Source organism: Semicossyphus pulcher, unplaced genomic scaffold (assembly GCF_022749685.1).
Source record: "Semicossyphus pulcher isolate SPU_LCO1_2020_fin unplaced genomic scaffold, fSemPul1.0.p SCAF_11, whole genome shotgun sequence".
Lineage (NCBI taxonomy): Eukaryota > Metazoa > Chordata > Actinopteri > Labriformes > Labridae > Semicossyphus > Semicossyphus pulcher.
Genome location: NW_027211615.1, coordinates 14,987,628 through 15,013,646, shown reverse-complemented (window position 1 = coordinate 15,013,646; position 26,019 = coordinate 14,987,628). Strand labels below are relative to the sequence as shown.

Below are 26,019 nucleotides of genomic sequence, written 5' to 3'. Positions count from 1 at the left end.
TATAAATTTGACCGACAGGTGGCGCAGAAAGCTCTCCTGTGCAAGGCTGTAGTCTTCTCAATCATATCAGGTGTGCATATAGCCTTTTCTGCACATCTCTGTAAAACACAAATACATATAACACTCATTCGTTATGGGTCAATAAATAAATAATCACATAAGCTGGCAGAAGATCGTGAATAGAATTGGGAAAGACCCTCTGCTGAAGCTCTCGAGCATCTCTCTCTCTCTCTCCAGTGCGCTCTTGTACGCAGACGAGCACCATTGAGGGAATTCTGGCTGGCACACTGCAAAAAAAGTAACCACGTTGGTTATGATATCACTCCTTTGAAATCTTGAATGTTGAAAATGTGTTGCTGGCTTATTTAGGAGTCATTTCTAGTGTTTTAAATTAAAATAATCCAGAACGTCCTTCAATATTTTCAGACATTTTTAGCAATATTAGGTTGGTCATGTTGTACCATAAGGATCACTTGTGGCAAAAAATAAAAATAAATGTGTTGGAAAGCTATAGCGTCATATCGCTTCACTGTAAGAGGTTGTTTTTGTTTTTAAAGGGAAACATCAGATTATATTTTATCGCGAGACGAGCGCCTGCGTCGCTCATTTCTTGCAGTGTTCGCTCCGCCTCTCGGCTGTCTCCGGCGCTGCGCTTTAAATAGCAGCTGTTTAAAAGCTCCTCACCATCCTCCTGTCCGCCGTGCAGCATTCAGCCCCGCAGCAGCCCCCACTCATTCACACATTTCTTCAATAAGCAGCCTTCACATCCCGCAATGTCGGCCGCCAGCACCGAGACCAGCGCCCCGCTGCCCACCGCCGGCAGCCGCGTCTTCTTCCAGGCGGCGACCGGCGTGGGTTGCGTGGGGTCCGGCCCCATCACCGGGGACGACCCGGTGCAGAAGAAGCAGGGCAAAGTGACGGTCAAGTACGACAGGAAAGAGCTGCGGAAAAGACTCGTGCTGGAGGAGTGGATCATCGAGCAGCTCAGCGAGTTGTACGACTGTGAGGTGAGTGGACACGCGCGCACTTGACACATATGGGCATGTATGGAGACGGTGGACAATGACAAGTGAAGCCTAGTGAATGAGCCACAGGGGAGACGTGTCCTCTTTACCTGCTGTATAAGTTTGAAAGGCTAAAACCAAATATTGTACATTTATTCAATTTCATCATCCCTGGTGAGTCCCTGCTCTGTTTGACCGAGTTGTGCCTTGAGTTGCATCATCTGGATCCAGAACTGCAGCTCATCTTTGCTTTTAGACGCTCCAATCATCTTCCATTTACAAAAGCGACAGAATATTGCATGGAGAACCCAATCATCCTCCTCTAAACCGTCAGAGCCTTCAGCTTTATTGACGTCTCTTTGTCCTCTGCAGCTCTGATACCTGCTGGGTTCTGGCTGATATACGAGAATAGCAGCAGGGCTGTCTGAGAGACACAAAAGCTGTCTGCTGTAATAACGTGGCTGTTTGCTGGGCTGCTGTTCACTCTGACTTTGACGCGATGTGTCGTCTCCTCTGCCACCCTGTCTGTCGTTCAGAAACAGAACGAGCCCCAGAGAGAGCTGGCTGTTTTAACGAAGCTGAGAAGGAGATGGCGAGAGAAACCGCACGGCTGCGCCTTTTACGCACCAGCCCCCCCCCCCCCCCCCCCCCCTTCTCATTTTATTCGCTACATATGATATTAATTTAAAGTGTTAACCACAAGGAACCTTGCCAGTGTTTCTCGGATTGTGTAAAAGACATGTTCTACGTGTTTGAATCAATTCCTCGCGCGTTTCTGTTAAATGTCTGACCTTTTAAACCCTTCCCACCTTTCGAGGGAGCATCTGTCGCCAGACGATATTGACTGACCCATTATTCTGCGCTCTCACGTCCACAAGTCGCATTCTTTAACTTTTAAAAGGGGTAAGTGCCAAAGGGGGGTTGCGTGCGTGCGTGCGTGCAGACTAAAGTGTGCGTGGAGAAAGAGAGAGAGACGGGGGTGCAGATACAAAGAGATACTCCATAAGTGATGTGCAAGTGCCTCAGTGTGTGTGCATCTGTGTGTTTGTGCCCACTGCCACACACAGTATGCTGCCATGCAGAGCCCAGAGGGGGGAGGGGATACACTGGAGGGGGGGTGCAGAGGAAAGAAGGGCAGTGGGTTAAGGATGTGCTGATGCTGTGACTCTCCTCACCAGCCAATCACCTCCCCTGGCTCTGACCCCCTTCCTTGCAACAGAGTGTCTGCACCTACACACACACACACACGCAGGCATACAGTATGTCTGCCACCTTTCTCAGCCAATCAGGGATGAAGCAAACGGTGTGAGCGTGCAGCCACACGTGCGCGCACGATTGAACCTGTCAGACCACACTGAGGGTTTTTTATTAAAAGATGAAGACGTGTGGATGTTGTGTGTGTGTGTGCATATGTGTGGTTATTCATTTATGTAATAGGCTATGCTGCATCTCTGACGGTTACTAAGATTGACGGCAGTTTGTGCGCATGTGCAGAAGAGAAACACCTGCACAAATCACAGCAGGACTATGAATGTCAACATCAAAAGCATGATGGTCTGTCTCAGCTTGTCCCTCTGCTGACAGAGCATCGCAATGCAAATATTTCTTCCCCACACTGAAGGCAAATAGTCTTTTGTGAATCCATTCTCACTTCCTGTGGCTCCACGCTGCTTCAATCCACTAAAACATTTCCCAAAGCCAATCTTTTCTGTAGCTGTAAGCTGCTGTTTTTTTTTATGGCTGTCATCTTGTTTGCAAGCTTCCTCCCTCTTTTTATGGTCCTGCTGTGGTTCTCGCGAAAGTTGAAAAGCGCTGGATCGCCTGCCCGAGAGTGGTCTGGTTTACATTTCAAAGCCGGCTGAGCTCTTGGCTGTGTGTCAGTCTGCCTTCAGCAGGTGCGCTTGATCTACAACTCGTGTGATGCTCCCCCCTACGCGAATCGACTCAGTTATTTGATGTTTGGATGAAGGTTGGAGGGCACCGGGCGAGCGTCGATCTCAGGGAGTCACTTCACGGTCATGCAGTGTTTTCCTTTTCTCCTTCAACTGCTACTTTGTTTAATGCAAATGTATATTTAGCCTAATAGTTACGCAGCAAACCACAGGATGCAGCCAATCTGTAATTTCACGATTCCACTGCTGCTGGAAAAAGATTTGACTCCCAATTTCCTTGACTTCAATCTTAAGATGGCACCTTGCAGTCCAGATTTCAGTGCAGCGATTCCCAGCAGCATTACACCTCCTCATATTATATCTTTCACACAGCGAATGGGATAATATCACATGATAATCCCCTGGCATGTCTGATATCAAGCTGGCAGCTGGAATAAGCACAGTGTTGACTGCTGGTAGAAAGACATAGAAGCTAGCAGGCTTTAGAGGACAGAACATAATGAAGCCAGTGCATCATTATTTTGACACGTTGTCACTTTGGTGCATTGTTAGGGCTTACTTTCAGTCCGCTCATCCATGAATACATAGATAGATGATGGCAGTGTTTAAGCAGGTGCAACTAAATGCTTTGCCGATGTTTTTGTCACATGACTGTGAGCAGGAAGTTACACTCCCTAAATGGCCGCTAACACCTCTATGTTTTGTGGTGACTGTGTGTGTTTGTGTGTGTGTTAGAGAGAGGGAGAGACTGCTGATTTGGCTGTGCCGGTCTGGCTAAAAGGTCAGCCTCTGTATCAGTTTCATAGAAGAATCAGATACTAAAAGGACATCACATAGTGTCTGTGTGTGCTGATGTTTGAACATTATGCAGTATTAAAAGGTTTAACTCGAATTAAATTGAATTTTGTTTTCAATAACAGATCAAAGAGAGTTTGCTTATCCAGCTTCTCTTGTCCTCATGATGCCTCAGGTGGTAGGTTGAAAAAAAGCCAGGAAAAGCTAATTAGACTTTACATAATATTTCAAAATGCCAGGAAGGCTTCATGTACCTTACGAAATTTAAATATGGAACAAAGAAAACCCTGCTATCAAGAGATTAGTATCAGTTATCAACAGAATTGAACGGTTAACGAAAATGCTAACATACTAGCTTAAGACATCGCCGTAAGCTAACGAGTAAATCTTATTCTCTACTGATATTTTATCTTCATGACAATTAAGGAATTGCATGTTTTCTTGCCGGAAGTTAGACAAGAAGATTATAACAGTCTCATGTCAATGGAGTACATATAAAGCTACAGCTAGCAGCCGGTTAGCTAATACCCCTTTCCCACCAAAATGAGTGCGTTGACGTGGGTTTTTCAGACCGGGGAAGACCCGCTAATAAATGCCGATTGTCTCATTTCCCATTGTCGGTTTCTGCTGCGTCACCGCCTGACGTCACAAGGCGATAATTACCCGAGACTACTGCAGAGTCATTTGACCCAGGTCTGAATGCTAATTGTAACTTTTCCCACTAAGTAAAAAGGCCGAGTGTTAGCGGGTGATAGTGGGTTTTTTGGACCAGTGGGAAAGTGGCTTAAGATTAGCATAACTGTGGAAAGAGCTTCCCTGGCCCTTTTCAACTGTAACAAAATTGTTATTGATTTTTATATCGTTCAAAAATAGTGTAAATGATAACTTGCGTAGTTACGTAGAAAGTCTAGCTAAGGCAAACCAAGGCTAGCTGTTGTGGCCTGTTTCCAGTGTTATACAAAGCTAAGCTAACTGTCTCCTAGTTGTAGCTTCTTATTTAGCATACCAATATTAGAGCTGTATCAATTTCTCATCTAACTAAAAAAAAAGCTAATAGCAAAGCATATTAGCGAAAAATATCTAACTATTACTTTATCCTTAACTTTATCCTCAGACTTTACTTAAAAAAAACACCAATCCTCAATGAATGTTTTTGCCCAACACTGGTTTGATTTGCCCTCAGCCTCTGTGTCTCTCTTCCTCCGGCTCTCTGGGTGATAGGATAACAGAAGGTGAGATCTGTCAGAGATGGATTTCACTCTGTTCTCCTGGGAAATGTTGCCTCTGTTCATATTGCTGTTCAAAGGACAGAGAGGAGAAAGAGGAGAGAGGAGGGGAGACCGGAGTGCTCCCTGTACAGCTCTTAGTACAGCGGAGGCCTCGACGACAACATCCTATTCCCTCCTTGTTATTTTCTGCTATGTCGTTGTCTGTCAGAGCCACTGCTCACAATTGTATTACTCTATAAATAAGGTGTTGCTGTGTTTCCTCTCAAGTCATTTACAGTCATTACTTTTCCTCAATGACTATGTCTGGGTCTACCATGTATCATTATGACTGATAATCAGTCACAGCGAGTTAATCAATACATATTACAGGTAATTTTTATTATACATTATTGATTCTGTGATTTTTTTCTTTTTCAACTGATCTGTTCTTTGGTCTAAGAGATGTAAGAAAGGAGTGCAAGATGCCTGTACGACTGTCCTGAAGCTCAAGGGATGCTATCAAATTGTGCTTATTATCCAACCACCGGTTCAAAATCCAATAATATGTGGTTCAGTATCACAGAGGACAAAGAAAGGCAACAAAAAGCTGGAAACAAATAATATTTGGTATACATTTGTACTTGTTTATAGAGATATTCCTCAGCCATTTTTCATTTCCCAATAGGCTACCAATTCAGATACCTAGACTTACCCTTCTTATACTAAAGTGACAAGAAATACAGTATGTACATATTTTTATTCAACAGCTGTCATTGTTGTATGCCTTGGCTCAGTACCTCAAAGCAACCCTGACCAAAACACAAGACTAGCTAATGGAAGCAGCAGCTAGCTTGCAGCCGCTCCTCTCCTGTGTACCCCTGACTAATCTTTTTAACATGAAATGTTTTATTTTGTGTTTTTAACTGTTCACATTATCTTAACTTTATATTAAGAACACAAAGTACAGCCTTAAAATGTGTTTTTGGAATACAGTGACATTAAGCTAGCTTTGACTAACATTATACTCTCTGCTAGCAGTGCTAGCTAGCTCTGTTAGTCTGTTCTCTACGCTGCTCATAAACACTAGTTGTTTGTAGCTCTAAATGTTATTGCTGTGTACGCTAATGTTTTAGATAAGAAAAAAAAACATGTTTTCTGAGGGGCTAATAAATGATGGTATAGGATCTGTTGATTGACTTGCGTACTCGCAGATACCCGATGCTGCATTTTAGGCATTATCCGCTTTCATCTTAAAGCCGATTTATACTCGCTCTTTGAAGGACATATAATTATGTAACATGTAATGACATGTAATTATGTTACTATTCTTTTTTGAACTACACATGGGTAATAAACTGCAGCATAAACCTTTGCTCAGGTTCATCCAAACCTCTGGAAATAAAAAAAAAAGAATACTCTCAAAGTCATTCATTAAATAGCCCACTGTGAGAGACTGAACCAGACTGTATTGGATTAATGCTGAGGTCAAGTCTGGGTGATTAAAAGTCTGAATGTGTCAGCACGGTGATGAGTCTGTCCGTCTGAGAGCACCCCAACACGATCAATGGAGCCTGTTTGGGAAAAGACCTTTACTCTGTGTGTGTGTGTTTGTGTGTGTGTAGGAGAGTAACGGAGTGACAGAGACTGATGGAGTGGTAAATCTGTTGTAGGTCTGCACACTCTGCAGTTCTGCGCGTGTGTTGTTGGGGTGCATGCTGCAGAATGAGGGAAGGGAGAAGACTGCCCTACTTTTTCATGGCTGGGCGTCAATAGAGCCCCACTCAATGAAGCTTATTCATGTGTACAAGCACAGACACTGCAGACATACAGCGCTCTGCCCTCGGGCCCTGTGTGTGTGTGTTTATGTCTACGTGTTCGTAGGGATGTGTGTGATAGGCCCTACATGTTTCTTTTGTGAGGGGTTGCTCTTTGGCGGATTTGGGGTGGCGGGCAGTCATGGGTACATTACTATGAATGGATGAGCATTGGCTCAACTGTAGCACACACAGGTCAGTGTACATATTGGGCCAAATAGAGCAAGGAGAACAAGATGGGGCATCTTCTCATAGATAATACTCACTCCTCTGTCCTCTGCTCCCTTTCTTTCAAGATAACCATCATATTAAAAGGGGGGGGTTATTTTCCGCTATTTTGTGTAGGAGGAAAGCTATCTCAAGGCGATATTTGTGTATGTGTGTGTATTCCAATGACGGAGGAATCTTGCTTTTGTTACTGAGCTCCCTTTCCACTGTAGGTGGAAAAAAACATGAACATCCTAATCTCTTTCTGTCGGCATTATTATCCCCCCCCCATCCCCCTGCTTGTTTTTCCAGTGACCTTGTCAATAACGTTCCACTTTGCTCGCCTTTCACCGTTCTCCTGCTGGGAAGGAGAGCCACCATGTATCATGTGAACCTCGTAGGAGTAAACAGTGCAATTCAAGACAAGTCATTAGCAACGTTCAATAGGTCTTGGAATAGCACGCACATATTGACACTCAAAGTAAAAATGTTACTGTTTGTTCAGATGTTGACAGACAATATTGTATGACTTAAAATAGAGTAAAGCTGCAGGTACATAAAAGGTGTCTTCATCATCTTCTTCTAAAGGCCACTTTGAAAGTACATCCATCATTTGTGACAGTTGATGGATGAGATTCAGCTTAGTGATCACTTGCACATCTCACTTTGATTGAAGACAGGAAGTGAAGCTTAAAGGGCCAGTTCGCCGATTTTCAACCTCAGTCCTATCATGCTATTATGAGAAGCTAATGTCATTATGGTAGGAAAAAAATACAATTTGGCTCTGTGCCTTTGGAGGACGCTATCCGCTTCTCTAATGGGCCCTGGAAAACCTCCACCAGACTACGTAAAACATATGTGGTGGAGGCCAGGGAGCTTACTAAACTACAATTCCTTAATCTAGGGCGCCCGCCTCCGATGTCATGTCTCGTTCAAAATCGTCAGGTTTGAAATGTAGACTGCAGACCTGAAGATTTTTTAGACCACTAGTATATTCTTGTCATATTTCGGATTCTGTACCGCTCTGAGCCATTGCCTGCAGTGATCAATGTCCTTGACTGGAAAGCGGTAGTATTTAATTCCAGCGTCTCTCGCTGGGCCGTTCATTTCAGATGGAGGGGCGCAATGCACGCTGGGTGTTGTAGGAATTTAGAATGGGCGAAATCATGAGCTGTTTGTACAACTTTCTCCACAGCTATGGTGCCAATTTCAAATATTCTTGCTTCTATCGGTTACAGAGAACAGCAGCTTTGACTGACAGTGGCTTTTTCAAGGGGCGAATTTCTCCTTTAATTACCTCTTTATTTTGAAAGTCTTCCAGCTCTGTGTCCATTTTACACCAATCCAACGTGCGTTATAATGTGCCCAAAGGTCAAATACAAAAAAAGGGGTACAAAAGGTCCAAAAAAGACAAAGAAAAATAACAAATTTGGATCCATAATGGTCATAATTAATTTAACGATTACAGCCAGCCAGACAAATCCACCCATTGGGAGATTAAGCCAGTCAATTGTGTTTGTTTTACTGGTTGACCCTGATGTGTTTATGGATCTGTCTGGGAAGGTCATTGTTGTGTTTGTCGTCCATTCTTTCAACCAGACATTCATCTCTCCTCCATTTAAATTGCACCCAAAATAAACACTCGTTTAGCGTCTGTGTCCGAGCGCGTGTTGACACATTTCATGTCGCACCTGCAGACACATGCTGCCAAACAAATCAGACGTGTTGAAAGGATCGGGCCTTTTAGCGGGCAGATAGCCACCAGCTGTTGAAACACACACGCAGCAGAAAGGTGTCGAATATCTTAAAAGCAAAACAAAAGGTCACAATGTGTTTGTTCCCCTTCCTGTCATCTCTATATGCTGCTGCCACTCTCTTAACTCCTCTCTCTCGTCTCTTCTCATGACCCACCGGGACACCCACGCACCTACCAGTTTTTTCATCCTCCTCCGCCTCGTCCTCTCAGTGATATTCCTTTGAGCATTTTGTTCTGCTGTCATCCCTGTGGCTTTCGCATACATGCAGATTAGCCATTTTATCTCTCTGGTTGGTACTGTTAATCACATACACCTTGCGAGCGTACGAAAAGGTTTAATTGCTACACCGGTAATGTGATAACCTTGCCAAGAAAGATGTGTGCCGCAGCAGTACTTAGCGCTGAAACACATCATTACCCCAACATGAAGCAAAATCCTATTAGCATGTGACAAGCAATCATGCAGAACAAAGGGAAGAAGGTAGTCATAGGTAAACAACAACAATGATTTTGATTAAAGGAAGTGATCTAAGCTAGTTTTCGTCTTATTTCTGGCTGTGTAATGAATTTCACTCCCTGTCCTTTATGGTTTCCCGTTTTACTAACCCTGTATGCTGTGCTTATGGGCTTAGCTGTGATCCTATAACGCAGTCATGGTGGCTTTTTTATCTATTTCTACCAACCCTTGGGAGGCGTATTGGTCTGCCCGCTGCAAAGAAGCAAAATAAAGATGGATGAGGTGAAAATAAAACTATTTTCAAAGAGCAAAATGGCTGCAGGTTATTAGATAAAATTACAGGTCTTGCAAATACAGGAAGATCTGGATGTAAGAGTCATAAAGATGGGCAGTCGTTGAGAGCGTTCATGGAAGGAAGACATGTTGACTTTTCACACTCTCACACTGACTTTCCTGTCTGCCTCTGACGTCTCCTCCCATCCCGAGATGATCCACTTAATCACTGGGTTTCATTGTGAGCCGCCCGGCGCATTTTATAAACTGGCTTGTGTACTAACACTGACTCACGCTCTGCGGTTGGTTGGCACTGCGAGCAGATGCAAAACACTGCCGTCGTTCACACGTGCCTGAGAGAGGGAGACTGAAGGAAGAGGAGGAGAGGAGGAGGGAAATAAGGCGAGGAGGAAGATTGTTGTTTTGACTTTCAAAGTCAACGGGTGTGTTCATGTGGGTGTGTGTTTTACATGTTTGTGTGTAATGTGCTGAATGACGCTGCACATTTGGAATACATTTTTTTTTGCACTTTTATCCATTAAATGTGTAGAAAATAGTTGTTAGTTGGTTTATTGCTGCTACATCACTGCCTGTGCTCTATCTCTTCACAACAAAGGCTTTCCTAATCACCTCTGAATTTGAATAAATCCATTAATTTGACTGGCCAGCGTCTTATGACCCTGGTGCTATTGACGTTTTTTAAGTCAAGTTTGGCTTGAAGCTGTGCTTGGCGCTGAGAGCAAAGGTCCAAATGTGCCCCAGCTGTCAATATATTAGCCTCAGGGAGGAACTGCATGTCTGGTAAATACACTTCAATGAGTCACGCGCTCTCAGATCACAAAACTAAATAGAGTCACAAGAAGACAGATGCAGGCGTTTTCATGGTTGAAGTCACATCTATACAAAGTTTGTGTTTCAGATCAGTTAAACTAATGGAGTTTGTCCTTGCGTACACAGAGCTTTAAGAATGAATTGTTGGTTGAAATAAGAAAGCCTCTTCTCAGATCTACTGTTTATGTATATCAAGCTGCTTCTGAGGTCAGGGAGAGTACATAGTTAGGTTACAGTGAAGTGGCATCTCACCATTTGCAGATGATACTGTGTTTTATGTGCATGGTTTTCATTTTAATTCTATGCAGTTAATGTCAAAAGTGATCAGATAGAGGAAAACTTCTCTACAGAAGAGTCGGGAATAAATCTTTGGAGCCTAGCATGTAGCTGCTAATGCTATTCTGTAGGCTAGCAAAAGCTTCTGTGCAACTCTTTCTCACAACTTTGGTCATGTTTGGCTGCTTGTGTTCTCCCACTTACAATGAAGGAATGAAAGTAAACAGGGAAGTTTTCACAAGGAAAATAATCAAGTTAGCTCGATGCAGTCAAGGTTCCAAGCAAGGGTCTGGTTGTTCTCAATCAGAAGTCTTTTTTGGAGATGTTTGTAGCGTACATTTTTAGACAGTCTCACCTGGAAGGCATTAGTAGTGTTGCCTTTGGTTTTTTACATTGAAAGTGACAGAAATAGTTGAAAGAAACAGAGCTTGAGAGATCTTTCTTACTCCTGCACAGCCGAACAATCAGGGCATAAAACGAGTTGGATGTAGGATTATCCTATCCTCCATTCCATCGAATGTTACAGAAATTGCAACCACCCTGATCTGACTTTGGAAAGGTTTCATAAGGTATTAGAAACATATCTAAGGAAGCAACGTTTCCTTGTGTAGCCTACATACATTTGTATGATACAGTCTGATCACCCATGAAATCCAGCGCTTTCTGTGATGGTCAAAGATGTATTGTGGGAAGGCCATAAATGCCTTGCAGTCCATGCCTTAGCTTAATGCTGAACTTAGGGCTTTCCCACCCAGAAAAGGTGCTTGTCTTCAATACAAAATGATGAGAAATTGACAAACGAAGAGCAGTTATTTTCTTTTTAAAGAATATGACAAAACTATCGAGGTGCAGTGAGCCACAAGAAAAGGCTTTAATATCTTGGTCTAAAGTTTCGGACAGATAAGTAGAAGCCTTATTGTTGTCCAAAACACTGGATACCAACACCTAAAATAACTACTACAACTCTACTGTGGAGAATCAACCACCACAATTAGGGCTGCATGGATAATGAAGACATTAATATCACAATTAGATTCAGAAATTCAGCATGCAGATCGTTGTTATTTTTGGCTGAAGTTCTCCTTTGAGGTTATATTCCTCCCCCCAGCCCTCCTTTTCTTTCCTACCAGTTCTCCTCTCTGATATACGATGTCCTCTAGAGTACAGCTGAATCAGCGTGGGAAAGCTTTTGCTGCATGCAGCAGCTAACTTTATCCAGTGAAGTCACATCATCCGTGCTGTATGGTTTCAGCAAATTGCATCGCCGGAGGGGGAAGAGGGAGGTGCTCGATGCTGGAGGAGGGTGGGATGTGTGAAAACTTCCTTCTAGCATTGCGCCTTCTTATATTTTAGTGTTTTTGTTTTACTCTATTTTTGAGATATGGAAACCTGGCAAACTCTCTGCTGCCGCTTTATCTCTTACATCCTATAGGCCTCTTAGCTATTTCCACTTGTCCCGTCCTCTCCCTCCATCCCTTGCTGCGCAGTCCTCACTTTCCCCTCCCTCATCTCGCACGGTCTCAAAAGATAAATTCATCCCACCTTGAGCTCCTCCTGGCTTTGATGTGACACAGCATGGCAGCGTAGCGAGAGAGGAAGAAAGCTGAGCTGTGAGGTTTGACTGTGTTGCACAATCCTCCTCTTCCTTCCCCTCTGCCTCATCATCACAGTGACCCACTTATCTGTGCGCTCCCCATCTCGCAGCATCTCATTTTCTCCTCTTATGCATTCTAATTACGGCTCTTATACGCGCCTTTACTCATTTATTTTCACTTCCCTTTGCTGTCTTTTTTCACCTCTAATTTCTGCACAGCCCCTAATTTAACAACCATACAGTGTTATTTCCTTGTTTGCCTTATTAAATCTTTCCTTTCCTTCTTCTTTAATGACTTTTCCTTGTTTACAATATCATCTGATCATTTCTTCCTTGGTCGTTCTTTGTCTCTGTTTCTTGTTTTTCTCTCTTATCTTTATTACTTGCATACAGTGCTGAGATTAAAGAAGCGTGGTTATCAAATTTAACTGATAAGTTGTGTGTGCGTGTGTGTGTTCAATATTATCTCAGTTATGTGGGGGATTTGTCAATGTCAGCCACATTCTGTGTGTATTACTGTGACGTTCAGTTTCAATATGTCGTTACAGGCTGAGACTGGATGTTCCTGTGCTCTTTGCGCCACAGGAACATAACCACACACTGTCTGTGTCTGTGTGTGTCTCTGCACAACACACACACACACACACACACACACTGAAAATGACCAGAGAGAGAATAAAAACTGATAGACAGCTTAAGGCTGACAGCCGCCATGATTGTCCATATGAAAATCCGTTAGCTAAAGTAGCATCACACAACTTCTTGGTCCCCAGTTAAGCTAGTGCTAACGCGATCAACGGTATGATAGCTCACTTAATAAACAGTCTTCAAACTTAACACTTAAAACCAAGCTACATCAATAATTAGCCACAAAGTATTAAATATAAAGTAAAAATTTAAACAAAAATTAAACATAAAGTAATTCCTGCTAGATTCCATAACTGTAAGATGTAGCCAACTAGCACTATCACTAGCGTGCTAATCTGCTAGCAAGTTTGCTGCCAATTGTTTAAGCTAGTAAAACAGTGGTATCTTCAATAAACTATGCTAGCTGTAGGTTTGACTATGGTGTTTAATGCATTTTTATGCTGCAGATTAGGTCATTAGAGATTCATACATAAAAATAATAATAAATAATAAGTATTTTTACTACAAAATCATTTAGCCGTTTCCTCTTAAGACACTTCTTCTATCAGATGCTCTGAATGGTTTAGTCTTACTCCGACCAGCTAAACCACACATTGAAACATCTGAAAGAAAATGTTATTATAGAACAATTAGTATAAAACTGTTAATAAAAAGAAGCTATCTTTGTCTGAATATTTAAAAGGGGTACATAAACCCTTTACCTACTCTACTTTTGAGGGAGGTTCCTTAGCTAGAGTTGTTGTTAGATTTGAACATCTTTGCATTGATAACATTTGAATCACAGCTCTTTCAAAACTAAAAAAAGATGTTAAAGACAAAAAACAAGTGACAGGTTAGTTGGACAAGTTTTTTGTCCTTTGCCATAGAACAGCGCTAATTTTTATAGGAAACCACCAGCTGCCACCAATGGCACATGTGGCGTTAGCTAGGAGTTTATAGCGATAGTGTTTTAAGCACTTGTTAGCTGCTAGCTACCTAATCATTTATTGCAGATTGTGGGCATGGCACACTTAAAACTTTTTTTTTAATTACCTAACATAATTATTTTTCCATGACTGGCCTTAGCAAAAGCCCTTTAGCAATTATCTTTTCAGGGAGTCTTAATCGCTTTTCAATACAACTGGTAGATGTAGTTCGTATATCAGGCTATAAATAGGAATAATCATGAATCACTTGGCAGAGTGAAGCAATTTCCTGTCAGAAGGAGTTACACTTATTGTTCATGGAGAGTGTTTGAATAGACTCTGAATAGAGGTGAATAGTTTGTGGTGAGTCACGGGGTCGGGCCGCTTGCGTTAGCTTTGATTCACCTCATCACAGACGAACCAGACTGAAAACGCTCCCGGCTGCTCGGCTTTCCTGAAAACAAGTCTGACACACATGCAGAACACGCCGGCTGCCGGTCTTCCTCTCCGTTTCTCCATCAAACCTTTTTTGCCCGCTGGCTCTCGCACAGAGTCGAGTCAAAGCTGCCTTCATTACAACAAACACTTTACTCCTTGTTATCTCTCGTGTACACGCTAACGTCTACACATACGATGCACACTTTCATCACTTTTTCTTTTAGATTGCCCTCATTGGCAACAAATGCTGCTTTTATTCTTTTCCAATACATACAAACATATTTTCTGTATTTCTCACAGTTTCACACAAACAAAATACACACTAATGTTGCCAGTGCACTATTTTGGGACTTAATACACAATAGATCACACTTTCACATTAACATATTGCTAACAATTTGATTATGTTTCTAAGTCTTTGTTTCATGAACAGGTTGGCAACACATTCCTCATTTTTTCCACCTGTGAATAGCCTCCTCGTTTCTGTATTCTTGGCCAATAGTCTCCCTCAACACCGCACTAAAAAATGATGTCATCTTTCATCTGCATGCCAGCATTTTTCAGGACATTTTCCATGTTGCTTTTAGCTGTGTGAATTCCCCTCAAATTCAAACACAGCACAAATTTGTATGTAGCCGACAGCCTCTGTTGTCTTGTTCACTTCTTTGCTGTCAAGTTGTTTTTTTATTTCCGTAGTTGTCTCTGATGCGTGTGATCATTTCAAAGCAACAAAAACATCTCCTGTTGTTACACACGGTGAAATAAATCCTCACTATATCTCCAATAAAAAGTGTATTTTTAGGATGAGGTTTGGTATGGTGCCTTTTCAACCTGCAACTCTACCCACTGCCTTACAAAATCTGCATAAAATCTGACCTTGCTTTGGCATTATTTGGATGTGTTCCTGTGTGTGTCTTGCATGTCCATTTCTGTCTCTTGGCATTGCTCGCTGTCATTTTGTCACCCTCAAGTGCTGGCAAGATGGAAGGTTATTTTCCCCTAGGCCAGTGGGTGTGACCTCGACTATTTCAGGCTCTCAATCACCAGCTGGACAACGAGTTCAGTGTTTATCTGCATGTTAAGTGTGTGTGAGTGTTTCCATTCTTGTCATTGCAGGCAGTATATTTAACACGCTCAGGTACTTTTTCACAATCTCAACAGAAAGCCAAAGCCCTGTGGTGAGCGTTTCTCTTCAGGAGATTGATAGTGGCAAAAATGTTTCCTGTGTGTGTGTGTGTGTGTGTGTGGAGATTTGCATGTCGCTGGCTATTGCCTGCAGTCATGCTTCACACACAGGCTGTGCTTGCCCTAGTCATCACCAATCACAGTGACAGAGGGTGACGGACTGCTTGCTGACAGGGGAAGAGTCGGACACACACACACACACACACACACAGCAGTCAATCTGAGTGATCGCCTTATGAAAGAAAAATAGAGCCCTCTTGCAATTCTAGTTTGGATCTTTAATGGGTGTCATCTGTCCTAAGGGCGTGGAACCTCCTTTAAATTCGCATGTCAACCTTTTTGGAACTGAAAGACCATCTTGAGTTTTACTTTTAAGCTACACAAATAATGAGTGCTGTTTTCAACAGATTATATGAGAGTAGAAACGACAGAAACACTGACGGCTTTAAAGACTCTGATACATAAGTTATTAAATCTTAATTTAAAGCCCCTTTAAGCCTATAACAGTCTTTTAGACTAAACCTAAAACAGTGTAGATACTTCACTACGGAAAAAGTGTAGTATCTACGAAGAAAACGGGTTTTTGTTTCTTAAGTTCATGTTTAATTACATCCATCCATCCAACCTCTTCTTCCACTTATCCGGGGTCAGGTCGTGGTGGCAGCAGGCTAAGCAAGGTGACCTAGATGTCCCTCTCCCCAGCAACATTTTCCAGCTCCTCCTGGGGGATTCCGAGGCGTTCCCAGGCCAGACGGGATATATAATCCCTGCAGCTAGCTCTGGTTCTGCCCCGGGGTCTTCTCCCAGTTGGACGTGCCCGGAATACCCTCAAAGGGAGGCACCCAGGAGGCATCCTAATCAGGTAGCTGAACCACCTGAACTGGCTCCTTTCAATGCGAAGGAGTAACGGCTCTTCTCTGGGCTCCTTCCGGATGTCCGAGCTCCTTCCCATTTCTCTAAGGTTGAGCCCAGACACCCTCCGAAGGAAACTCATTTCAGCCGCTTGTATCAGCAATCTCATTCTTTCGGTCACTATACAAAGCTCATGACCAAAGGTGAGGGTTGGAACGTAGCTCGACTTTGGCTTTGGCTCAGCTCCCTCTTCACCACAATGGTCTGGTACAACGCCTGCATTACTGCTGATGCTGCACCAGCCCACCTGTTGTCAATCTCACGATCCACTTGACCCCGAGATACTTGAACTCCTTCACTTGAGGCAGAGCAATCCACCGTTTTCCATTAGAGAACCATGTTGTCATACTTGGAGGCACTGACTCTGATCCCAGCTGCTTCACACTTGGCTGCAAACCGCGCCCAGTGCCTGCTGGAGGTCACAGCTTGATGAAGCCAACAGAACCACATCATCTGCAAAAAGCAGAGAGGAAATTCTGAGGTCCCAAAACCAGACACTCTCCTCTCCCAGGAAAATCCCTAACATGTTCAATTAATTGATCCTTATTTAATATGTTATATGTTATTTAACGTAGCGTTAGCTTAACCACCAACTCAGATGAATTACACCTGAGTCAGGGGCTGGAAAGAGACAGCAGTTGATGCAACTCTGCTAAGTTTTAAGCAGGAGCAGTTTAGGCTTCCTGGTGATTCTTTTTAATCTAATCTATTATGTTTGGATAAGATTACATTTCCTTTCTTATAAATGTGGTATAATAACATGAATTGAAATGTTTGAGGTTAGAAATTGATTCTTTAAAACCAGAGTTGCATCAGGAGCTAGCTTTGAAAAAGTGCAGTCTAATAAAAGATGCTAATGCCAGATGTCTTTGGCTTGTAAGACAGTACAGGGAAGCACGATGAAATGAAACACAGAAACTGACAATATGAGAATCTGAAATGGCGACAGCTGCATATTCAGTTTTTTCTTGTCACCCTTTACCACAACTACACTCCGCTTCTCTCTCCATCCCTTTATCTCCTCCTCAGTTTGAAATAACTCGTCTCTGCTCTGATGTTTTTAATTTGCATATAACCTCAGTCCTTTGGTTCCACAGCGCGCTCACTTCTAAACTAATAGATGACGGGCTTTGATACGTTCCGCCACGTTCCCTCATTTCTCCTCCTCTCTTTCTCTGTTTCTTTAACGAGGCGGGATTTCAGAGCGAGACCCCCTCGCTAAGACGCCGAGAGAGATTTCAGAGAACGAGGTCGAAGGGGACGAGGTGCTTAAAATGCTGGTTGTGTAAATGCCTCTTAGCGGCTCAGGAATAAGGATGAATGTGGGTTAGCCTTATGTGCGAGTGTGTGTGTGAGCAAATGTAAATGAGATATGTTTAAGCCAGGTGTAATTGTCACTGATGTCAAGTGGGATTTTTAACTGTGTAAACAGCCATGAAGTTCAGTCTCTATGTTAATTTCTTACCTGAAACAGGTACATGCCTGTTTTATATGGTCAGTCATCTGTAGTCACACTCTCAAAAACTAGACAACCCGATGTACCACACTTGCCAAATGTCTTATTGTAATTTCAAAAAAGGTATAATTGTGAGCTAATTGTATTCTGTGCACATCAGTCCACCAACGCAAAACTGAAATCACAATGACTGAGCTTTAATGCTGAGAGCTACAATCAAATCATCCTTCCACCTACCGTGTTTCTGTGTCTGAATACCAGCGCAGGCTGCAGGCAAACACACACCAGGAGTCCTCTGAGAGACATCAACACACACATTATCACGCACATAAACACGTCACAGTTTAAAAGTGGACACAGTTATAGTGTTGGAGCATTCTGGGTAAAGGGAGTCAGTTTTGTTAGCACAATATATTTTAGTGTAGGTTAAGCATACTGCTAGCTTGCGTACTTTTTCTGCATAAGACCATAAAGCATAAGCGTTTTATTAGAGCTTTTTTAAGAACCATTGAACACACTTTTAATGATCAAGGGCAACCTTTACAACCTGCACTCCTGATATTTGGTCAGCTTGTGTGAATTCGTTTGCTAAAAACAGCTTACCGTGGCTTAAATGGGGTCAGGCATTAGTGAGAGTGATTATGATTTAACCAAATCACCAAAGCAATGAGCTGAAAGCAACTGAGTGCTTCAAATAGAGCCGAGTGTCGATTCTCAAAACAGCAGAAGTTATTATAAAACAAGTTTGGACACGGCTCTAATTTGTAGCATTTTCATGATGAAATTGAATAAAGGCTTTCTATTCTTTTTCAGAAGAGTACCTCAGTTTTTCCACCTTCTTAATTGGAACCTGAGTTAGTTTGAGAGTGTTGTACTGGGATGCAGTTGAAAGATGTTGACAAGCCTGACAGAAGTGATGATATTGGGCGGTTCTGCAAAACTCCAGAGCAACTTCAGTATCAATGTTTTAAAAAAAAAATCCATTGCAAAAATGTTTACTACTAAGAGTTGCCGATACACCACATTTGAGGCAGTATCGGAGGCCTAAACTGATACTGGTGTTGGTATTGGAACATCTCTAACAACATACTGCAGCGTTGCAGCAAAGTGGACTCTGCCGAGCAGCTGGTGAAGGCCACTACTTGGATGACGAAGCTGCACTTGTGCACTGGTTTCTTTGGCTTTAATTCCCTGAAGGAAGAGTTTGGAATATACATCATGTGGTAGCTGCGATGGAAAGGTTGATCCTCCCTTCTTTATGCCTCTTTTGCACAAGCCTTGTGGTGAAATCAAGTGAAGCAGGGGGGAAAACAGGACCTTTGAAGTGGTGCGGAGGAGAACACAGCCTCTAACCACCGAGCCACTAAACGGCCCGGCCCCGGCAGCGCGGCGTAGCACGATGACATTTCCATACGATGGCTGCTCCTAATATTCAAATATGCTGCGTGTTCAGGCTGTTTAGTGCAGAGATGTGGAAACAGTGTTTTGAATACCGACTTGGATTTACACAGAGAGGTGAAATGAAGGAACTGAAAGCATAAGAGAGTTGTTGGGTTAGGGGTTTGTGTTTGAAAAATCATTACAACGTGACTCTTTTCCTGTTTACCTTTTCCTCTCTTGCTAGTTTGCATGCTATTCTGACCTTTACATGCCTATTTTCGGCAGCCCACTCACCAAGTGTGTCTCTGTTTTTCAGGAGGAAGAGATGCCAGAGGTAGAGATAGACATAGATGACCTGCTGGAGGTCAACAGTGACGACGAGAGAGCCAGCAAACTGCAGGTAAACATACTCATGGGAATGTTTGTGTGTCTGTCACTGAACCTACATTTATCTTTAGCAAACCCCATTGGAATAAATAATACATGGTTCAAAGAAAAGGTGGTGTAAAGGTGATTTGTATGAGTATAAGACGTTCAATATTGTGAATTTCTTTTGTCCGTTTTCCTTTTTTTTAACACAGGAATCACTAACAGACTGCTACAAACCAACAGAGGTGAGTGTGTCTGTAATCTATATGCAATAAAACGCCTAATATCAATGACCTAGCAGGTTGTGTGCAGACGGACATTATCGATGCTCACGTGTGCTGCTCGATCTGTCAGCGTATAGAGCGCTGTATGTCGAAGCATCAGTGCCCTAGATGTGTGTGTGCGTGGTTAATGAAAGTCTGGTGACACTCACACGCAGTCATTTTCTCTTTCAACTGTCAGTGTGACCTAAATAAAAACTGCTAGCAACACACATGCTCAGTTTGTTTACTAGTTAAAGGATTTGTTAATAGTTAGCATGCGAATGGGTAAAGGTGCGTGTGTGAGTGTTAGTATTTGGGTTCGGGTAAGGTAGAGTTAAGCTATCTTGGTGATTAAAAGTACAACGGACCAATCACATTACCTCTACAAACGTCCAGCCTGGACTCCCATCTGTCATTTGTGAGTGTGTAAGTGTGTGTGTGGCATTAGGTCAACCTGTAACAACCACTTCAAGGTCGCAGATATCCAAAGCTACATAACAGTCCAACCTGGTTGACAGCCGCTGATACGCGTCACACCTACACACACTCATACACACACAAACGCGCGTTGTAATCTCCTGAGAATGGAGCAGCACAGATGCCATTTTGAACACAATCCCACAAAGAAGGCATCAGCTGGGGGATAAACAGTGAAAGACAGAAGGGATGGAGAGAAAAGGTGGTTGTGACAAAGGTAGGGAGGATGAAAAGAAGGAATGAGATCACTGTTAGAAAAAAAAAAGGTACGCTGGGAAAATAGCAGGCGACGAAGGGACGGAAGTAAGGGAGGTATTACAAAGAGAGAGGAGGAGAGGGATATGTGAAAAGATGGCTAGAGGGAGAAAGACAGAGTATAAGGGAGAGAGGAGGAGGAGAGGTACAGAGGGAGATAGAGGAGGGGGAGTCATCAGTAATTAGGTCATGAGCAGTGTCACCCCTGGTAAAATGAGGAGGATTATATTCCAGCATTTTCTCCCCCGCAGTCATGGACCTCGGAACAACCTCTTCTTTAAACCCAAGATGTGGGCCTCGTTGTCCTTCCTTTCTGACTTAGCTGTTTCATAATCCAGCATTTTATTACCTCCATTAAAAGGGAGAATATTAGTTTTACTTTAATCACTATTTATTATTCCCTTATTTTTTGTCTTGCATTCAGCTTAAATCAAGATAAAAGTTGAGTTGGTTGTCACCATGATATGCCAAAAGTCAAATGTTGCAATGCTGCATTAGATGCTAATATTGCTACAAAAAAACGGTTGTGAAGATTGATACCACTAGTTTCACGTAGGCTAATTTTGAAGCACCGTATGGTTAGCTAAACTAAATGGACAAAAGCCAGTCTAGTTTTGTCTGGTAAAACAATCTGCCTACCTGCACCTCTTAGGCTTACAAACTAACACGTTATATCTGGTTTGTTAAAATTGACCAAGCTAGCTGTTTCTCCCTGCTTTCAGTTTTTATGCCAAGCTAAGCTCGCTAGCAGTTATTTGAGAAGCCAGCTGGTTAAGATTAATACCACTAGCTTCATGTCTGTAGGCTAATTTTGAAGCACCAGATTGTTGGCTTAACTAAACAGACAACAATTGTGTCTGGTTCTGCATGGCAAAAAAGTCTGCCTAAAAGCACCTCTTCGTCTTACAAACTAACACCTATATCTGGTTTGTTTAAGATTGGCCAGGCTCACATTCCACAGATAACACTTATGCCTGCTTCAGTTTGTGAAATCAAACAAAAGCTAAAGCTGGATTTTGGATATTTGGAGATTTAGGTTTGGTCTTTTTTTACTGGGAGCATTTATTTATTGATTTTATTTATTTTAAAAGGGTCCATGTACAATATTAAACATGAATGTTACCATTCAATGCATTGTACCAGAGTTAGCTTAAAGCTACTTTTCTTCTGCAGCCCCTTGGCAGGTCACAATTAAAACATCACATAGTTATGATTTAATAATTATATTTAATATCTTTTATATCCTCAAAAGAACCGTCTAACCCATTCTTTCCTCTTTGTTGCAGGACTTTGTCCGTGAGTTGCTGGGCAGGATAAGAGGAATGAGGAAACTCAGTGCGCCATCCAAGAAGGGCCTATAATGGCTGTAATGTCAACCGCCAATCAACCACTACGTCATCTCAGCTCCACCTACTTAACCCACTCAACATGGACTCTCATCATGAAGAATAACTTATCTAAACATTACAGCATTAGTAACTATTCTGCAACCTGCAAACATGCACCATGAACTCCATGCATATAGCACTATTCATTCATTTCACCATCACATAGAATAACAAGGTGTATTATAATAATATTTGACTGTTGAAAGGTACTTAAGCAAAACGGAGCCAAAATTGGTTCAATAGCATTCAGCCACAATAAAAAGTCGCTAAACGCTGTGCTTCAACACCAACGCCACCTAATTCCACATTTCAGAGCCATGTTACAAGCCGGCGCTGTACTCGCAAACAGCCATACAGACTAAAACACAAATCTCAAAAAGGGAGGTGGTAAAACATGTTTGTACTGCGGTAGGTGTGACATTAGCTGTAGCACTGTGTAAACAAAGTGCTTCATGATTTTCAGTTTTTTTTACTGAAGTGTTCTGCTGTTACTTCTTTTTACAAAATGTACTGTATGTTGCCATTTATTGTTCATGTGATTGAAATGTGGTCTTCAACAATTGTTTTGCTACTTTAAAGTCAACCCTCCTCGTCCTCACTCCGTCAGCGCTCGCTAATATAAGGGAGCTCTGTAGTTTTATTTTAAGCACAAGGCGCTAATACATCAGTTCTGTCATTTTGTGATGTGTAAACTCTGGGAATAGTGGGGACGCTTTAGCAAAGAGACTAAAATAGTGTTTTGCTTTCTACCCACTTTTCTAGTACACTTTTAACCACAGCAAGGCATGATGGGTTTTGCAGTTCTCTGCATGAGACTATAAAACCTGTATGATTGGCAGCCTTTCACTTATCATGTTATGCCGTGTTTTCCATTGCTGTCCCTCATCAGAAAACATATCAGTAAGTCGGTAATTTCGGTTTAAGCACAAAGCCCAAACTTTAGTTTGTCCTCACATTCTGGTTCACTTAACTCTGCTAACTCGCCTCTCTAATAGTGGCTGATGTTGCCTTTAAGGATATTCAGGATCAGTTCACCCTATTCTCAGCACTGAACCTTAACTACTGACAACCTAGTGACTAAATAAGGTTGAGTCAGAACCCGAGGACAACTTGAAACTTAAACCTGTCAGGTCCTGTATGGAGAAGGTGTGCCAAAACTGGGAGTATTACATCCTAAATGTCATACGTCATGGAGGCATTTGTGTGACACAGCATTTCCACACAGATTGTTAAATTTATGAAACATCAGAATTTTAAATACGTTTAAAGACTCTTCCGGGTTGCAGAAAATATGTTGTAGTTGCTTAATCCCAGGAAGTTTTAGAGGTGGATTTAGTTATTTATTGTTGTTAATGACCTTCTGTGCACCAACACACTCAAAAAGAAACCTGTAAGCTCTGGTACAATCATGACTCTCGTACGGGGTTGGGCCCAGTTTCACTTCCGAGCAGCCAATCTTGAGCCAACAGGAATGGAGCAGACCTAAACCTGCCATGTGATAGAAACCCTCAGCTGCCAAAGACAAAAGCAGGGCAATGTTTGATTTTAACACTTGCAAAGCACCCGTCTTGCATGCTAATGAACAGAGAAAAAACACTAATAAAGAATACAGATATTATGAATTATAATCAAGCAAAAACACTTTTTTGACTTAGCTACCATGTCTGACTTTGTAGATCTCTTTTTTTTGTGTGTTGAAACAACGTGACGTCACGTTGGAGAGAATCCAGGAAAATTAAAAAATGGTGCTGTTTTTGATGTTCTTCCCAGGTTTTGGTTGTATGAAACACATTTTCACTGTCGAGGGATGCCAGAGAAATGTGTCGGCAGGATGTGTACGTCTATATAGATTGGGTGCATACAGTCTAAAGTGGCTTCCTCTTTTCTTTTCCTCAGTTTGGACTCGGCTGGATGGTGTCACCACATTCAGCCGGTTGAAAAAGATTGTGTGTTTTCCGGCTCAGTGCATTGGAAGGAAAAGTTAAAAGGGGAAGCCATTATAGGCATCTGAGATGCACCCAGGATTCATGACGAGGTACTCCAGATTTTCTCTGTAAAGAAACAGTTCAGGGGCAATAGGCTGATATTTTATAATTTATGGGATTTCACATGGAGAGTATTTTAAAAGTGTCCATACTAGAAAGCTTTACGTTTGCATGTATTTTTAAAATTTGCATGAAGAGGGGAACATTTTGTTGGCCCAAAGGTTTTTATTTCACTAAATAAAACACTTTCCTTTTTATACCTTTTATTATTATAATTATTGAGACTAAAATATTCAGTTTTCTGCTGCAGTTTTGTTTTTCTGTACATCCACAATAAGCGTTCTTGTTTTTAAAATGTAATGTGGTGTGTGGTTTGTTTTTGCTGATAATAAAAATGCAGAAGGACTCTTTACTGTTTAAAAGGACGTCTTCTGTGCGTACTTGTGGTGTGCATCTTTACCTCTTTATCTACAGCGTTAGTTTGATACTTTGGCATATGCTTGAGCTGCTTTTATGCTGAGAGTTAGAAAAGAACAACACTCCCATTTCTGTCTTGTGAAAAAAAAAAATATATATATATGTAAAAATACATAAATAATATATAATAACAGCCAGCAGCCAATTTACTTAGCCTAGCATAAACACTGGAAACAAGGGACAGCAAGCCTGCAAGCTCACAAGTTTACACTTTTTAAAAATCATTTTTATTCAAGAAATATGAAAATTAAAGTTTGTGTTTTCCTCTTTTTTCCCCAGTATTTATGCTAAGCTAAGCTAAGCTAAGCTAACAGTTCTAAAAAATGTTGATGTGAGAGTGGTATTGATCCCCCAGTTTAACTCTTGACAAAAAAGCTTACTTATTACAGGTTATATGATTTTTATATTAAAAAAATGATAAATTAAAGTAGTTTCTAGTTTTTCCCCTTTCCCCCCACATTTATGCTAAGCTAAGCTTACAAGGGAAAAATGTAGAGTGGTATTGATATTCCAGTTTAATTTTTCGACAAAAACAAGTTAATTAATTACAGGTTGTATTATTTTTAGACAAGGAATGTAAAATTAAAGTTTCTGTTCTCTTTTTTTCAGTATTTAAGCTAAGCTAAGCTAAGGGTTCTTAAAGAGGCTGATTTTGGTTGTATTGATCCTTCAGCTTAATGCTAGACAAAAACACGCTCATTAATTACAGATTGTATTATTTCTTGACAAGAAATGTAAAATGTAAGTTTTTGGTATTCTTTTTTTCCAGCCTTTATGCTAAGCTAAGCTAAGGGTTCTTAAAAAGGCAGATGTGAGAGTGGTTTTAATCTTCCAGTTAATTACTTGTCAAAAACAAGCTCACCAGTTACAGATTGTAAAATTTTATTAAAAGTCTCTCTTCTATTCTTTTTTCAGTTTTTATGCTAAGCTAAGGTATCGACACATAAAAGGTTAGATGTGAGAGTGGTATTGATCCTCCAGTTAAATGTTGACAAAAACAAGCTCACTAGTTACAGGTTACATCATTTATACAAAGAAAAATCTGTTTTCCTTTATTTCCATTCTTTATGCTAAGCTAAGCTAATTGTACTAATTTAAAAAAGGTGACTAAGCTCATTTCCTGAAATATGTTGATATTTGTAATGATTTGTGCCTTTAAAAGGTGCTTTAAGCCATTTCATACAAATATGCTGAGATTTGCATGTGTGTGTTTGTGTGTGCTTTCACATGCTTGTGTTGCTGCGTCGGGCCACATTAGAGCATTGTGGTTGCCAATGTGTTCCTTCTCAGAGCCACACAGCATGGCAGCAGTTTAGTAGGACAGTCCTGTGCGCTGTCTGATTCTGTAAAGCGCTCATCAGGGTATGACATTATTGCTCAATGTGCGCATGAGTAGCCTTTCTCTGCAGCGTGTCCAGGCCCATATGGACTCCCCTACTGGCCTACTGTACACTGTTGCTAGGTAGAAAGTGATCACTGATCTCTGAGACAGATTTAAGACTGTTATTTAAGAGCTGTAGAGATGGTGAGGGTGCTAAGAAAGAATACTCTCCGTGAGGGTTGAAGTTGCTTGATCTGTAAAGGGAAAACAGTCAACTACACTTGAAATCAAAGCTTGTATACTTTTACGTCTGAAGGGAAGTCATGTGGAAGAATATAGGCCAGTTTATAGTAGAGACAGACAGAGAGAGACACATTCTGCGAACGTGCCACAGCTTTTATTCCCGCGGAGAACGTGATAATGAAGGTCTTCTGATTCACTGACACACATTCC

At 41.7% G+C, this 26,019-nt stretch overlaps 1 protein-coding gene across 1 annotated transcript; it reads left to right on the top strand.

The window, feature by feature from the left end:
* Positions 1 to 692: 692 nt before the first annotated feature.
* Positions 693 to 24,193, top strand: ppp1r14c (protein phosphatase 1, regulatory (inhibitor) subunit 14C). Its single transcript, XM_069655927.1, has 4 exons — positions 693 to 1,007; positions 19,348 to 19,431; positions 19,613 to 19,645; positions 21,682 to 24,193. Exons 1-4 carry the CDS (start codon positions 774 to 776, stop codon positions 21,754 to 21,756), a joined length of 426 nt encoding a protein of 141 aa, XP_069512028.1. The 5' UTR covers positions 693 to 773; the 3' UTR covers positions 21,757 to 24,193.
* Positions 24,194 to 26,019: the final 1,826 nt, after the last annotated feature.

What these genes read in the sequence shown, in the direction of transcription:
- ppp1r14c (XM_069655927.1), top strand. Translation starts at nt 774, where the DNA reads ATGTCGGCCGCCAGCACCGAGACCAGCGCCCCGCTGCCCACCGCCGGC. An exon ending in GCGAGTTGTACGACTGTGAG is followed by an intron (nt 1,008 to 19,347) that starts GTGAGTGGACAC and finishes TCTGTTTTTCAG; the next exon opens with GAGGAAGAGATGCCAGAGGT. An exon ending in AGAGAGCCAGCAAACTGCAG is followed by an intron (nt 19,432 to 19,612) that starts GTAAACATACTC and finishes TTTTTAACACAG; the next exon opens with GAATCACTAACAGACTGCTA.